Genomic DNA, 17,217 nt, shown 5'->3' with positions numbered 1-17,217 from the left:
AAGTCGGCAAAGGTGTGATGCTGGCATCGCTTGGTGGTGTTTGGCAGCGTGCATGTCCATACTTGCATGTAAACCGCCCACTGCACAGCTGCTGTAGCGGAAAAAATTACGAATGAAGTCGGCTCGGTCGGAAAAATTGTGAATGAAGTCATGAAGTCAGGTGTTGCCAGTGTGCATGTCCCTACTTGCATGTAAACCGCCTACCACGCAGCTGTTATAGCTGAACAAAATTATGAATGAAGTCGGCCCAGGTGGGACGGTACAGGTTGGGACAAAAGTTTACGGAACACGCGAGCGGCGTATTTTTTCGTCGGTACGACACCCTAGCGGCTGGCGGAAGCGGGTGAGTTCATTGCTTCGGATGGGTGCAAGCGTGCGATGCCAGAGACACAGCGGTAGTTCCGGTATCGCCTGGTTGTGTATGGGAAGTGGAAGCTACCGCTGTGTGTCGCTAACAGCGTACCCTTCCACCCCTCCGAAACAGTGAACTCACCCGCTTCCTGCAGCCGCTAGGGTGTCGCACCGAAGAAAAAATACGCCGCTCGCTTGTTCCGTAAACTTTTGTCCCAACCTGTCCTATCGCTTGGCGAGGTTGGCAGCGCGCGTGTCCCTACTTGCATGTAAACTGCCCACGCACCGCCGGAAAGAAAAGTGCGAACGAAGTCAACCCAGGTTGAAAAAAATGCAGGACGGTAAACGAACGCACAGACCACCACCAACGTGCCGGCCACCGATCACTTCATAAGAATCTGATTAATTAAATTTGTGTCATGTTGGAATATTGAACTTAGCTTTCCTTATTGTGCTTGAAATTACTTCTATGAGAACTTGTAATTGAAATTTAAACTCCATTATTGCAATGATGGTGCTCACCTATAGAAAATTGTAATTTTGATCGCAATATCGTATTGATTAAGAGTATTTCCTTCGATTAAATGTGCTATTCCATTTTAATTCTGATTCATTGAAAACTTGTGTGTGTGTGTGATTACCATCAATAAAAAATATTCTGTCTGAGTCTTTCTGTGTGATACCTCTTCAATGCTACTGCATCATACCTGTAATAATTATTACAGGTATAATGGTACAGGTATCGTATTATGTTTCTTTTGCTTCAGGTTTTTGGCTGGGTTTTTCTCCTTCACGCAGAGTCACAACATAATTCCCGGTCCCGGCACTATTGACCTTACCAACTATATTTCAACTTGTACTTTTGTGTATGATTGTCCCTTGCATGTCTATACTTGCATGTAAACCGCCCACCACACGCGGTTGTTGTAACGAGAAAAAATTGCGAGTGAAGTCGGCCCAGGCGGAAAAATCGCGAAAGAAGTCTGACCAGGTGGAAAAATGTATGACGATAAGCGCACGCCCATCGGTAAGCGTACGGACAACCTTCAGCCCACGCGCAGCCCAGACACCAGCCCAGACTGCGACGGTGACGCAGCCCTGGCGGCGTATGAGCTCTACTGACCAACCCCGTATACTACAGAGACTGCTGTGCTCCTGGGGCATAACAGGCACAGTACTGGCTGGTGTAATGATAGCGGGTTACTTAAACGAAACAGTGTACTTTGGGAGAATACACTGTGAGATGGCGTGTGCGTAACGTTAAAAGCAGACAACCCTTTCACCTAAATACGATGCATTTAATAGCAGCCTCAGTATCGAAAAGAAAAAAAGAAATGACAGTTGTGTAGCAGGAAATATTTTTCGCTCCGTGTTCAGAATGTCAAAGCTTGTTGTAGAGCATGAGGCAATTGATGTTCTGGGGCTGGAACACATAGAAAGGACAAATACGGTAAACCAGAAGATGTGGGTTCGAATCCTACAGTGATCTACTTCTAGCGATAGGTAACGCTTGCTTGCGAACCGCATCCTTTATTAGTGACGTGACGTGGAAGCGTCTTCGGGTCCAAGCTACCTTTTTCCAGGTGGAGTTGAACCTCGTAGAGTATTTTTGATTCCTGCAAAAATAAGGAAACGAAAGAGAGCAGTATAAAAAAATAAATGAACATATTCGGTAGTTTCATAGTTTCATGCGCATTCGCGTGCGAAGTTTCATGCGCAGTAAATCTACGCCCAGGATGTTTTCTTTTTGGTTCATATAAGTTTCGCCCTCATTTACATACTGTTGGTTTACATAAGTTCCGAGGGCTTTGTCGCAGCTATGAAGACCTGCTATGCTACTCCGAGTAACTTTAAAATTCCGAACATCCCCGTCGTTTCTTACCGATTTTGAGGGCCTGCAAATCACAGTGACGCTTCCATTGAATCCCTCTTGCAGTGCTGTTTCGATGTCTCGATACTATATAACGTTGGACAGAGTTAATTAGCATGGGAAGCGAGAGTTCATGCCGATCAGAAAAGGAACTGACGAATAACTTGCCATGTACGACGCTCCTGGTATTACTCCACGTTGCGAGAGAATGCTAAGAAAAGTAAATAGTAAAAATAAATAAATAAAAAATATCCGCCAAATTGCGTCTACCTTCGCAGAGCAAAAAACATTTCACTCATTTCATCAGACTAGCGAGTGGGTCGCATGTGAATCTGCATCTTTTCAGAAATTCATTGAAGGTCGAACGTCATGGTGGATCTTACTCACAGCTCATCAGATCACATCATCATCATAGCCCATCGTTCCACTCCAAAATCACCATCTCATTGCAGCCCATCACTCAACCTAACGTGCTGTAAGACTGTCTGTCCCTTTGAGGGCAGGTTAAATGTAACCGCGCCTAAAGTAAAACGTGAATAGAGAATAACTGTCGCAATAAGTACTACAAAAAGTGGGCATATTTCATTATTTTTCATTCTTGAAAACTCCAGAGTTACGCGTATTACCAATATTACTGATGTAATATATACACATGTATTAGTATTATACATTATAATACCTCAAAGCAAAGTATTATGCATTATATTGCTGATTTCTGGGAAGTATTATGTATTTGTATTGCACTAGAAGATATGAGTATCCCCGTATCACCCCTGCCAGTCACTGTTCTTCCTCCTTCTTGCACCTCTGTTTGTCCGTACCTGAACCACTGCGTAGCACATAAAGCGCGAATGTGGAGGAAGGTATTCGAGAGGTTCTTACTGACTGATATTGTATCGATTCAGAGCATCCAAACCACCTTGGAAGTACTTGGAAATGCCACCAAGTCGTTCGTCATGTAATGCGCACGTGCCATGCTTCTTCCATTCGTGCTGCCTGGAAAGTGTGGTTAGTCGAACAGTACGTGATTGAATATACAGGTATGAGGCCTAACTCCGCGGAAGAACAGATAGGAGGCGTTTGGAAAGGTAGTTTCGGAGGCTCTAACCCCCCCCCCCCCCCCAGCTCATAACACAACTCATACCAAGACAACTCGTACCACACTGAATTCTTTTTTTTGTGTGTGTGTGTGTGGGGGGGGGGGGGTAATCTTTTATTTATTTTTTCTCGCCGGAAGGGATGTTGATTTATAGGAGTAGATTTTTTTTTTTTACCATTCAAGGTCAAGTCTCGCCGGGAAAGGTCCATATCAGGAAAAAAATGTCAAAGAACGTGACTTATACTGAAGGAAATGTCCAAGTCTAACAGCTGACATTTGTTGACGCACACTGAAAGATAGTTGAAGCGCAATGCAATTTCGATGATAAATAGGGATTTCTTTTAAAGAAACCAAGTCGGGAATGTCCCACATTTTCGTCGTCACACGGAACACACTAAGACAGTAATCCTGTGAATACGTGATCAGTGGGCTCAATTCGTGTTCCAGCCCATTACAGTACTATTCGCAAGGTGTGCTGGCATGCCTCTCCAATCGTTGTGAACTAGCAACCCATTCTACATGATGGCCAAACAAAACTTTAGCAGAACGGTGGGAACTAAACAACAGCCTCCAAGTCGAGTGAATCGGTCCGATTCTCCAGAACGGCTTCTCGGCCTGGCCACAATTAGGGCCATGAATAAGCCTCCTATTCTTGCAACTCAAAAGTATTCCACAAAATGACGAAACGACGTGGAAACAAGTTCTCTTTGATTTCATTTCAAAATTCGGTATTTGCGATAAGCATTGTAGTGCGGTTTAACTATCCTTCAGTGCGCTTCGGTTCATGTCATTTGCGGAATTCTTACATTTCTTCTGTATAAGTGGAATGCTGTAACATTTTTCTCCTGATACGGCATTTCCCGGCGTGGCTTGAGTTTTGAGTTGTGGTATGGAGTTGTTCTGGTATGAGTTGAGTGTGGTATGGAGTTGTCCTGGTATGAGTTGCGTGTGGCATGAGTTGTCCAGGTATGAGTTGTCTTGGTATGAGCCGAGTGACCGCCGCTTCGTAGTTTCTTTTTGGATACTCAATAGCATCGTGACTTTTGGCTTTTTACAGCGAGAGCGCTATGAAGGACACACACGCATACATTGGATGATGATGGGGTGGGCGGTCCAGTGCCCTATTTCGCGTTGAGGGAGCTTTTGTCACCGCGTCGTGGCCTGTAACACTTTATTCGGCGCGCCATTAGTTGGCGGTGCCTCCCCCACCCCCTCCGGCCGAACCACCAATCTGTGTAACATAACCCGACCTAACCTAATTAGTATACCCTAACCTAATGTGTATATATGATCGGACGCTTATCTATACACTCTAAGAAAAAAGGGGTGTGAAGAGGTGGTAACTTCTATAGTTACCACCTAGGTAAACATAGCGTCTGACAAAGGGTGTAACAGGGTGGCAAAAGCAATATTACCATATACATGTATCCAAATTGCTCGAAAAAGGCGTACACCCCCCTCGCTCACCGATTCAGAAGCGGTAACCCTATCATTCGTGGCAGAGAGTAAGGTATAGCAGGTAGAACTTTGCAACCTTTTATGCACAACATATATGCGACAACTATTACTTCCTGAAAGGTGTAACTGCTCCCCCCTTTTTTTTCTGAGAGTGTACCTTCCACAAGATGACAACCTCCAAATCCGCAAGGCTTAGCAAGGCCGTGTGTCCCCTGCTGCAGAAGTGCTTCAGATGATGTTATTGAAATGCACATAAGAGGGTTCTAGGCCATTCGTTTTTATAATTGTTAGATTTTAGATTAGGTATATGGCCTTGTTTCACTTCCACGCATTATTTCACTTTTAAACACGATCATTAATTTTTAAAAGCCATAAGTTTCGTTGCTATATAGTATAGCCGTTTTTTTTCCTCTCCTTTGTGCGCGCGTCTCGTCCTGTGGTTTGTTCCACACTCTTAGAAATGAACTTCACCGCATAGCACGCTCCTAGCCACCCATCACCTCGAAGGACATCGTTATCTTCCCTGATTCGTTGAAAACGGTAGGCGTACGCCTTATTTGTGACAATTATGAACCGCATAAGTGTCACAAAAAAGGCGTACGCCTCCCGTTTTCAACAAATCAGGGAAGATAACGATATCATTCGAGGTGATGGTCGGCTAGGAGCATGCTATGCGGTGTAGTTCATTTTTAAGACTGCATGTGCCCATGGTTTCTACAAGTGCGTATGGTTTCTGCAGAACTTCACGAAATTGTTGACAAGGAACCTCGGCAAAAAATGGTATTTGTTAGACGTGGAATGGCTTTCAACGAGGGCAGTCTCATTGTGCAATCTCGCTTTTGCCCGAAATCCCATAATTAAAGAGTAATGAATTTTAGGTAACTATAGTCATCTTGTCGTTGTTCCTTCTAGAGGATGTCCGCGCGGCCGTATAACTCAATTGGAAAAACCACATCTGTGTTGCCTCTCGTAGCTTTTTTTTTTTTATCAAAGTTCCATAAGTGATAAATATAAACACCCTAGATAAGATGACAGTTGTGTATCGTCTTTCAATATATCAAACTGGCTTTGATGTTCCTGAATACCCGCGAATCCGAAAAATGCACTGCAAAGGCCACTTACCAGAAAGTTTTGTCATTCCCGGTCAGGGATGGCCATCTCAGCGACAGTTGGGGAGAAATATTCTGCAACGTATATATATTATATGTATGATCAAATTACGTGTTACTAAGAATCCAACTGTTTTCTTGTTTTGCTCGCTGTTACCTCAACTTGTGCAATCTCGAATTTGACAGAGTCATCGCAGTCCGTTGGAAAACCTCTAGACCAGGCGGGCCTTATGGAAAGGATAGTGGGACAATGTTGGTATAGTGCATTCGCAGATATACACCGTGCAGTACAACCATACAACGAAACATTTTACAAACAAATTTGCAGGCCGTCACGGAAAGTGTTGCGACATCTAGCGACAATGCCAAACGTTTCGTCAGCGTCAGCAAGAGTCACTAACAACTGCCGTTGCTAACAAATTGCAATACCATCCATGATGGTCTGCGCATTTTTAGTCATCCGCTTATCAGCATGTCGCGGTGACCGAGCACCGTTCATGTACTGCCTCAGTAATGGCGAATTCGGGAGGTCATTTCGTGGCAACACGGCCTAGCGCTCAGAAATTGCTATGTCGGCGCCCGAGCTGGATCCCATGACCGCTGCCACCCGAGCTTGAGTGCCAAGAATCCAGCGGTTTTAGTCACTTGGATCATGCTAGGTGCATCGCGGTCGCCCGTCTTCGGGTTCCATCGTCTGCTAAACCACGTGAACTTCGACGTGCGGGCCAATGAGGAAACTCGCCACCGTTGCAGTGCGAATGTGACGACACCGGATATGTGGCGAATTCGGGTGGTCATTCCGTGGCAATTTCTTTTGCGAGATCCCGAGCAGTCATGTTCGCCTGGTCAAAGCGAAGCAATCTCGCATGGTCGCCCGGAATTTGCCAGCTAGCATTTTTTCGCCCGTTCTCGAAAACGACTGAGCAGCGAGTTGCCCAACTATATCCGGTGTCGTCACATCCGCACTGCAACGGTGGCGAGTGCCCTTATTGGCCCGCACGTCGAAGTTCACGTGCTTTAGCAGACGACGGAATCCGAAGACGGGCGACCGCGATGCCCCCAGCGTGATCCAAGTGACTAAAACCGCTAGATTCCTGGCACCCATGTTCGTGTGGCAACGGTCACGTGATCCAGCTCGAGCGCCGAACTAGCAATTTCCGACCGCTAGGCCGTGCTGCCATGAAATCACCACCCGAATTCGCCAATAGTTGGGCAACCCGCTGCTCTGTCGTTTCGAGACCGGGCGAAAAAAGTGCCAGCTGGCAAACAGACCTCTGCACGAGAATCGTCGTCATGACGTTGGTAGACGTACTGAAACCGAAACAAATCGGAAGGGGAGGGCTGGGTTCCACGAATGGGCAATTGTTCGCTCAAGACCGTAACTTTCGTGCGCGACCTTGTTCGCCCATTGCTTCGAGCGTAGTTCAACTCTACCAAATTGGTGGCGCTGTCGAACGCTATAACGTTATTTGTTTACAAACAGGGAGAGGCCTATTCCGGGCGCTCGGAAAGTGCCACGCGAACATGCGAGTTTGCTTCGCTTTGACCAAGCGAACACGACTGCTGCTCTGGATCTGGCAAAAAAAGTTGCCGTGAAATGACCACCCGAATTCGCCATACGCTACAGTGTCGGAATAAGGCCGCTTAGAGTACTGCACGGGTCAGGTTGGCTGGAGTCTTCTGCTTGAGGGCTTTGGCCGGTCTCGAGTTTGACATTATGAGACCGGGCCCGTACACTGCCTGCCCTATAGATCGGGCTCGAGCCTGTGTTACTCCACTGGTAGTTAGCCACGGTCAACTTTTACGGCTCTATGCACTGGGCCGGGCCCGAATAGCCTAGGAATTTCTCCAGTGTAGGTTTTTACGGAAACCATCTCGCACTTTGATTCGATCTTCTCGTTACACATCGGAAATACGAGGTAGGATTCAAAAATTCCCGGACTGAATCTATAACTTAAAAAGTGTCACGAGAGTGGTTCCATAAGGTTACGACCCGAGGTAGAAAATGTGCGCGAATTTGAAAATGCGATTAAGGACGCGTGGCGTCATCAGTTGGAGGGCCGGAGCACCACCCTCAACCCTCTCCATGCTTTTGTCGGTTGGAGAGCGGCATCTCAAGCAGCCAGGGTGCACTCTTGAGTTAAAATGAAAAAATCGAGTACCGCGCTGTGATAAAATTCTTGACCAAAGAGGGACTTTCGCCTACGGAAATTAAAGCGCGACTGGGCAACGTGTGCAGGGAAGCCTGTCCGTCGTACACAACGGTAAAAGACTGGGCTAAGCTGTTTCGACTGGGGCGAGAGTCCATTGAAGACGATCCGCGCGATGGTCGTCACAAGTGGTGACACAAGAAAATTTGTCTCTTGTCGAAGAGGAAGCGCTGAGCGACAGGCGTCTGAAGGTGAAGGAAAGGCTGGGGCTTTCCAAAACAACCGTTTTTCGCATCATCGGAGAGGGCCTTCACATGAAGAAGGTGAGTGCGAGATGGGTGCCACGACTTCTCTCGTCAGTTCAAAAGCAACAGCGCGTCGTCTGTTCCAAAGAGTTTGTGGAGCTCTGTCAAGAGAACAAAGAAGAAATATTGAAGTCAATTGTCACAGGGGATGAGACTATGGTGCTCTACTATGATCCCCTTTCGGAAAAGGAGTCGATGGAATGGCGCAAACCAAGAGAAGCACCCCCAAGAAAAGCCAAGGTCACACAATCCACAAAGAAGATCATGGCAACAATATTTTGGGATTGTCACGGGATCCTCCTCATCGACTTCAAAGAGAGGAACACCACAGTAAATGCGACTTATTATGCTTCACTCCTGCACCGAGTGCGAGACGCCATCAAAGAAAAGAGGCGCGGTAGGTTGAGTCGAGGTGTCCGGTTGCTCCAGGACAATGCCCCTGTCCACACGGCATCTATTGCCAAGGCTGCACTGAAGGAGTGCGGCTTCGAAGAAATCCACCACCCACCCTACAGTCCAGACTTGGCACCGAGTGGCTACTTCCTGTTCTCAAACTTGAAGAGGGATCTCAGAGGACGGAGATTTCAAAACGATAGTGAGTGCAAGAGGCAGTTTTCCAGCATTTTGCGGACAAAACTTCGGACTATTTTTTCAATGGTATAAGAATGCTGGTTGAAAGGTGTCAAAAGTGCATCGAAGTTAAGGGTGACTATGTCGAAAAGTGATACACTTGTTTCTTCTCTATGACTATTAAAAGTTGGTCGGGCCGGAAACTTATGGAACCACCCTCGTATTATCAATTAAATTTCTGAAACACATTCTCCTTGGAAATAAGACCCTTGCGCAACAACACACTTTTGCCATCGCTTGTAAAGGTCACCGCAAGGTTTCTGGAATCCATTTTTAGTCATGTTCTCTAATTCAGCCTGCGATGCACTTTCAACTTCATCTGCAGATTGAAATCAACGACCCTGCAAGTGACTTGCCAGTTCAGGAAATTGGTTGAAGTCACAGGGGTCGAGATCAGGGGTGTAAGGAGGATGTGGCAAAATAGTTGTTTCCTTTTTCGCAAGAAGGTCAGTGACGAGGAGGGATCGGTGTGCAGGAGCGGTGCAGGAGCGCTGTGCGGACGGCAAACGCGTTCGTCGTCTTCGGCACTTTTCCTGCCTTCTCTGAAACGTCGATGCAACTCAAAACCTTGCGTTCGCGATAATGTATCACTGCCTTACACATGCTTCACCATTTCGTAAGCCTTCGTAGCACTCTTTTCCAAGCGAACACAAAATTTGATATTAATTCTCTGCTCAACAAACGCCATTTCTTTCAATCGCCGGTTAAATGCACCCGCCTACAAAATACGACGCCGTGGCGAGCCACCGACCACGTGATTTGGGTCAGACCACTTTTAGAAGAGGGGGAGAACGTAGTAACACAGAAACGCTATCTTAGTCGCTCTAGTGAAAAAAAAAAAAAAAAAAAGAAAGGAAAAAAACTTATAGGCTCAGTCCAGGAACTTTTGAATCCTACCTCGTATAATTATTATTCCGCATTGTCAGTTATATTCATACCTGGGTAAATTACTTCTAAAATGTAATTAAATTACATTACTGATTACTCCAGCTAGAATTTAATTAAATTACATTACTCATTACTGAAATTGAAATGTAATGAGATTACATTACAATTACAACGAAAAAGTAATGACATAACAAAGTAACTACTGCGAGATTTTGAGGATGTGGAAATTCATTGTGGGCGTTGGAATTCTTTTAACTCGCCAGTTGCCAACTCTCTTTCTGCAAAGTGCCAACACAGAACACAGACTCGATTCTTTTGTAAAAAGTAATGAGTAATGCCATTAAAATTACTGCCTCAATGTAATTAAATTACGTTACAAATTACATAATGTCAAAAGTAAGGCATTACATACCAAATTACCAGAAAAAGTAATTCATTACTGTAATTTCATTACAGTAATGACATTACTACCCAGGTATGGCTATACCTACGCTCTTAAAAATGAACTTCACCACATAGCACGCTCCTAGCCAACCATCATCCCGAATGACAACGTTCTCGCCCCCGATTTGTTGAAAACGAGAGGCGGAGCCTATTTTGTGCTATTATGCACGGCACAAAATAGGCTCCTCCTCCCGTTTCCAACAAATCAGGGGCGAGAACGTTGTCATTCGGGATGATGGTTGGCTAGGAGCGTGCTATGTGGTGAAGTGCCGGCTGTGCTGTCTGGGGTTTTTCCTGGGTTTTCCTCAGACGCTTTCAGACATATGTCGGCACAGTTCCCTTAGAAGTCGGCCCAGGACGCACATTCCCCCAGGGCGTCAGTCGTGACGTTGCCCACATACGTGAGGCCGACAACGGCAAGCCCTATCGCCACCACCACCACCACCTCATTTCTAAGAGTGTACATTTTCATCCACATTGTCAAGAGTGTTTGTGCGTCCCATTAACATGGCCACACGCGGGCAACAACCGCCTTCAGCCCTCGTCGCATAGTGGGCAGGACACTTGCGAGCAAGCACCTCCCTTGCGGAGAAACATGCGTGTGTACGTCACAGCTGGGCGGATCAGCAAAGTAAATGACATGCGTATATACGTGCCATATTCCGTGGAGGGTCCATTCATTGCCAATATTTTGAACCTTGACTTTGTCACACCTCTGTTCAGAAGAGAAGAGGAAACGGGATGTGATGCACAAAAGTGTTGGTATATATGTTGTCTCTTTATGAGAACGGCGGTTGATGCCGATGAAACGGACAAATAAAAATACACATTGATGACACATAAGCATACACTGTGCGTCTTGTGAGCGATAATTAAAATCTCTAAAACCCTCAGTGCTCCCCGTATGACTAAGAGCAGGCAATTCCAGAAGTGCCCGCAAAAGTTAGGCTTTTTGTTCGGTGCGTGTAGCCAGCTTAGAGACCGACTCCGAAATGGAAGGCCATGCGAGGTATTGAGGGCAAGAACGGTGTCGCTAGTGTCATGTCACTGGTCAGGTCACAGGTGTTCTCTCCTGGGCAAATCAAGGCTGGAGAGCCCATGTGCTAAAGGGTTTATTCACATGAAGTCATCCGCAGGAGACCGCCACTGTCGCTAGCAGGCATATGTGCTGCCATCGGCCACCCTATTGTAGGTCTCATACAAGCCGTTGCCCATATTGTACTCACCGCATATCTGGTGTTTCAAACATGTTGCTCTGCGATTTGTAGCATATCCAAGCAATTTCCATGTTTTCGACGTTAATAGTCACCTAAAAAGCATATGACAGCGAACGAATGCAAGGACGTAACATTGAAGCTCCTGTAGTATGGCGCCTAGGTGACGTCAGTGAATAAACCCTATTACGAACTCATTTTCGGGGTTAAAGGGGTTCCGAAACCATTTTGAAGAAATCACCTGACACATATTGATCTCTGTGTACCGAACATGCACATCAAAACGCTATGTCTCTGCGATCCCGCGTCACGAAGCTATTCCAATCCAAAGATTGCGCGCTGAGCGAACTCCACGACCGTTTTCGGAATGACGACTCATGTGTCATGTTCGAGAAAGGAAGCGCATTCTTTTCCGTTTCCATGACGACGTAAGCTGTTGTAAAGAGGGAGACGACCGAAGGACCGGTTTCGGAACGGTGACCCTCGGAAACTTCGGGCAAGCGCGCGCACCTCAAACGTCACTTCCTGTGCGTCTGCCAATGGGCGCGTTAGGTTCGTGCTCCGGGAACGTTCCCTCTTTGACTTCCGGTGCACGTTCCCGGGTGCGCACCCCTTCTTCGGAGCCGGAGAACGCTGGGGAAGAGCGGGGCCAGTTCCGGAGCGTGACGCATGTTCCGGTGTACTGACTTTCGAAATGTTCGAAACCGTTCGAAATGGCGTAAGCGTTGCAACACGTTGCAACCGCCCATACTCTTTGTGTTTCCGGAATCATCGGATGTCGGCGGCAAATAGTGATACGATTACAGAGGACTGCTACGGTCTACTGCTATGTTTACTTAAAAGCAGACGACAGAAGAAAGTTCGATAGGTGGCGCGCGCCCAGCGGCTCTGGCGCTCGGTTTCCGGACAGCCTCACAAACACCATTAAGTAGAGACACCTGGAGTACGTTCCCCTGAGAACCCGGGATATGGCGCTCGGGAGCCTGCCTAGCGCGCCCAATGTCTCTCACCGTCAACAGTGGCCTGAGAAGAAAAAAAAAAAAAAAAAAAAAGGAAACACCGTCTCAAAAACCCAGTAGTAAAAAACCTTTCAAGTGGTGAATGTGGCACTTTGCGTGTCGGTTCCATGGACTACAACGTATATGAAACGATGGCATACATTTAGTGGGTTGCATTTGGTTTCTCAACCCCCTTTAATGTCCAGTAAAGCCATCACACATGGCATAAAAGTCGCAATATGCCAAAGCGTGTAGATGAAGACAAGCGTGTGCATTTGAAAGTCCAATGAATGAAAACAGTGCAACGACGGTGCTCCACGATAATAGGCCACGGGCCTAGCAACTGACGCCAACGTGAAGGGCAGCTCAAAACTGTTTCTTACCCGGTTCCGTATGGCCTCTCCTGCACTCACAGAGTAAAACACAACAACAGAGTATTCACCACGCCCAAAAACTATGAACTGCGTCATCTCAAAGGACGTATTGATGCTCGTAGCGAGTGATGATAATTATACCGGAATAATTAGTTTCTTACTTACAGGTTCTACCATGCAGAATCCGGAGGGCCACGTAATACGCATGGCGATATGCTCGAATGGCCTACCGGGCTTCGGTTGTCGAGGATGAATTTGTATGGCATCACATGAGTACCTGAAAAGATGCGGTTTAGCCAGGATGCTTAAATAACGACGCTACATTTGCTGGCGCGAAAAGTGCTTGGAAATATTCGCACATTCAATTCCTTATAACAATTAATCTAGAAGGAAAAAGATGGTTGGATTCCGTCAAATGTTGCCTGCTTTGAGAAGATATACCAAGAGAGACGCGAAATGCTGACCCACAAGGAAATGCCCGTTCTGCTAATGAACAAATCAATTGTGACATTTAAATAGAGCGTTTTAAATAACCTTAAATACCACACCCATCAAAGAAGTTCACCAGAAAGTAAAGGACACATCACTCCTACCTAACCTGAATACCAAGGTATACACCCGTGTATCCTTTTCGTTCCAAGTCATATCCGCGCCAGACGCGCGCTTGCGCTGAAGCTGAGTCGATCACAAGCTTACGATATCTGCTTGTGAAGCTAGTTCCGTGAAGTTGGTGCTAGCACCGTTCGTCGCCACAACATTTTTGCGATTCATCGTGCCGATGGACTTTTTCGCACTACGTTCATTTCCAAGGGAGTAACCATTTCAAGTAACGTTTCAAATTCATTCGTCCAAGGGGGCGATGACGTGGCCGCGTCGCTTCCCAACGTCAGCGTTGAGGAGGAAGGAGGCCATCGGCATTGGGATGTTTGCGTTCGGGTTGGTATCAACCTGGGCCCGCTTGTGCGAACGTCGAGGAGATTCCTCAGTGGCGTCCTCAGTTGGGAGTGTCGGTGCTCCATGCACGAGCAGCGTTGATGACAGTAGCGGGTGCCTGAAGCTACTGAGGACACCACTGAGGAATCTCCTCAACGTTCATGGAAGCGGGCCTTGTCTGTACACTGTTAGAACAGAACTTCACCACATAGCACGCTCCTAACCAACCATCATACCGAATGATATCATTCTGTGTCATGATTTGTTCAAAACAGGGGGGAGGCGCCTATTTGGGACAGATTATCTTGTCCCAGATAGGCGCCTCCCCCTGTTTTGAACAAGTCATGACAAAGAATGATATCATTCGGTATGATGATTGGTTAGGAGCGTGCTATGTGGTGAAGTTCTGTTTTAACAGTGTACACTCTAAAAACGGAACTTCACCGCATAGCACGCTGTGCGCCAACCATTGCCAAGAATGATAGGGTTATCGATTCTGATTCGAAGAGAGACAGGGGCGTACGCCTTTTTGTGGCAATTTGGACTTATGAAAATTGCCACAAAAAGGCGTACGTCCACCTCTCTTTTCGAATCAGAATAGATAACCCTATCATTCGTGGCAATGGTTGGCTCAGTGCGGTGGTATGCGGTGAAGTTCTGTTTTTAGAGTGTAGCTTTTCACTCTCTTAAAAAACACAACTTCAGTGCATAACACGCCATAACATAACACAGTCAACCTTCATCCCGTGTAATATCGTTCTCTCCCCTGATTTGTTGAAAACGATAGGCGTACGCCTTTTTGTGACACTTATGCAGTTATGATCAGATGCAGCATGCATCTATGAAACATCTACACTCTTAAAAACGAACTTCACCACGTAGCACACTCCTAGCCAACCATCATCCCGAATGACAACGTTCTCGCACCCCATTTGTTGAAAACGAGAGGCGGAGCCTATTTTGGTCCGTTATGTACGGCACAAAATAGGCTCCTCCTCTCGTTTTCAACAAGTCAGGGGCGAGAACGTTGTCATTCGGGATGATGGTTGGCTAGGAGCGTGCTATGTGGTGAAGTTCTTTTTTACCTTTCACCACCACCACCACCACTATCTTTTATGAGTGTATGCAGTATGAAACAGTTATGCAGTCAGATCAGGAGAGATAACGGTACTATTCCGTGCAGTTACTATTCGGCATTATTAAGTATTACTGTTCGGTACTATTCTGGCCCTGAGCTTGTAGTGTGCCGAAGTACATTTGCAGGTATCTCAAATAAGTGTTCTATAGAGTTCCTATGGAGGTGCTATGCAGAGACCTGGGGCTACGCAAACCCGTTGAAGACACCGTCCTATACTCACCATGTCGCCAATATGGAGAGCAGCAGCAGTGCTCCAGGACCCTTGGACATATTCGTCTACAGAGCTGCTGTGACGCTGCTGAAGATTACGTGAAGTAAACAGATCTGCTTGCACAATATGGGCTTATAAGGAGGTCTTTTAATGACGCAGTTCGTGGAACCACTGAATGATAGGTATATTCGGTTTACTCGTACCGCGAACTTAGTACCAAGAACGACATTAAAGCCACTGTCAACGTTAATTTGTGTGAGTGTAATACGTGATTGCAAGCATTCTCTCTCCGTGTCTCTGTCGTGTCAAGAGACATTTGGCAACGTACACCGTGTCACATTCGGTAATTTCATCTGAGGGCAGCGTACATAGACGCTGGCGCGCGTGTCACACGTTTCTCACATGTCACACATGTTTGGAACAACGACGTTTTATTTACATGCCCAAAAACAACCACTACGCCATTGCGTTGACGAATAGCTCCTGCGCAGCCTTCTCCTCAACGGCACTTTATTTTGATGATGATGATGATGATGAGTGGAGAGTTTGGACAGACGATACTCAACCGCATCGCTCGCAGTAATTTGTCGAAGATATAATTATGAGCTTCTCAGTGAGGACAGAAGTCAGGCAGTGTTCAAAAGGTGAGCGATGCTTTCAAGAAGGGATTTCCCTACACCCCCTGTATTTTTGCAACACCCCCGTGAACAACAACAACAACAAATAAATTAATGATAATGAATGGGGAAATTCGCCACGTAAGGTGCGGCCCACTACCCCAAGGCATAATGAAATTTCTCAGGTACGTGACCCTACTCAGCTCGGCCACCAACACGATCTGGTAGAGAGTCCGGCGCAGCGAATTACATCCTGTACTGTCAAACTTCGGCTGTAGGACCACAGTCATGCAGATGATCGTACCATGCATTTGTCCAATCTGTGTACTATAGGTATTCATTGAGCTTCGTGAGACAACGTGCTGGTCTTTTTTCTTTGTCGGTCGTGTGATTATGCGTCTTAATGTTGCGTCCTAATGCGTCTTAATGTCCGTGGATAATGAATCTGTATTCTAATGTACTCTGTTCTAACGTAATAACATGTACAAATAAAACGGAAAAGCTGTGCAGAAATGTCACCTTGTGCCATGATTCTTTCCGTGTCTACACTCTTAAAAATGAACTTCCCCACATAGCACGCTCCTAGCCAACCATCACCCCGAATGACAACGTTCTCGCCCTAGATTTGTTGAAAACGGGAGGAGGAGCCTATTTTGTGCCGTGCATAATGGGAACAAAATAGGCTCCTCCTCCCGTTTTCAACAAATCAGGGGCGAGAACGTTGTCATTCGGGATGATGGTTGGCTAGGATCGTGCTATGTGGTGAAGTTCATTTCTAAGAGTGTAGGAAAAATTCCTTGAGTGGAACCTTCACCAAGCATACCCCCCCCCCCTTTTTTTTGAAAGCTCGGCACCCTCCAGCAGTGAATTTCTGGGGAAATCACTGCTTTCAAGGTATAGCGTTGATGAGCTGGGTTTGACCATGGACCATGCAATTTCGTTATAATAAGTGGGCAAGGGTCTAGGTGACTCAAGGGCATTGTAAGCATTGTCCCGAACTGTTGGTACTGCGGACTATGGAGAAGTATGCGTTCGGTAATGCAGATGGCGTCCTGGGAGATGCCTCTCAGCAGCCTGGGTTGGCGACTCCACCGCGCGGGGGAAGCGTAGGCGACTGTTTTGGACCTGTCCAAAGTGGTGCAAGCGGATACCAAATGCCGACCCAGGATGTGGTCTCCCCGAGCAAGAGCTGCTGGTCGGGGTGAAGCCGGCCCTCACGGAATTTTTTTCTCCTTGGTGGCTGCTGAGGGAGCACAGCTGTGTCCCGGGATCGTCCTGTGGTTCCAAGGGGCTGCTTGGCAGGAGATCACGTCCTGAATAGAAAGGCGGAACGAAAACATAATCCTGGTTACGAGGGTTGAGGGCGTGTGTTGCTTCATCATCCGAGCTTCCAGGATGTCCCATCCCCATGTTCTAAGATGTAATTGA

General features: G+C 46.6%; 2 protein-coding genes across 2 annotated transcripts in view; one reads left to right on the top strand and one right to left on the bottom strand.

The window, feature by feature from the left end:
- Positions 1-17,217, top strand: part of LOC135396940 (ribonuclease DdI-like) — an 87,464-nt gene that overhangs the window by 8,353 nt on the left and 61,894 nt on the right. The window lies entirely within an intron of this gene.
- Positions 1,635-15,289, bottom strand: LOC135398142 (ribonuclease Oy-like). The gene is made up of 9 exons (XM_064629572.1): positions 15,182-15,289; positions 13,056-13,167; positions 10,961-11,019; positions 6,045-6,114; positions 5,901-5,962; positions 3,104-3,217; positions 2,390-2,432; positions 2,234-2,308; positions 1,635-1,967 (listed from the first exon to the last, which is right to left on the bottom strand). The coding sequence occupies exons 1-9, from the start codon at positions 15,229-15,231 to the stop codon at positions 1,845-1,847; spliced, it is 708 nt and encodes a 235-aa protein (XP_064485642.1). The 5' UTR covers positions 15,232-15,289; the 3' UTR covers positions 1,635-1,844.

Source organism: Ornithodoros turicata, chromosome 6, assembly GCF_037126465.1.
Source record: "Ornithodoros turicata isolate Travis chromosome 6, ASM3712646v1, whole genome shotgun sequence".
In the NCBI taxonomy this organism is placed as follows: domain Eukaryota; kingdom Metazoa; phylum Arthropoda; class Arachnida; order Ixodida; family Argasidae; genus Ornithodoros; species Ornithodoros turicata.
The sequence above is the reverse complement of the archived record's forward strand: the minus strand, read 5'-3'. Positions and strand labels throughout refer to the sequence as shown.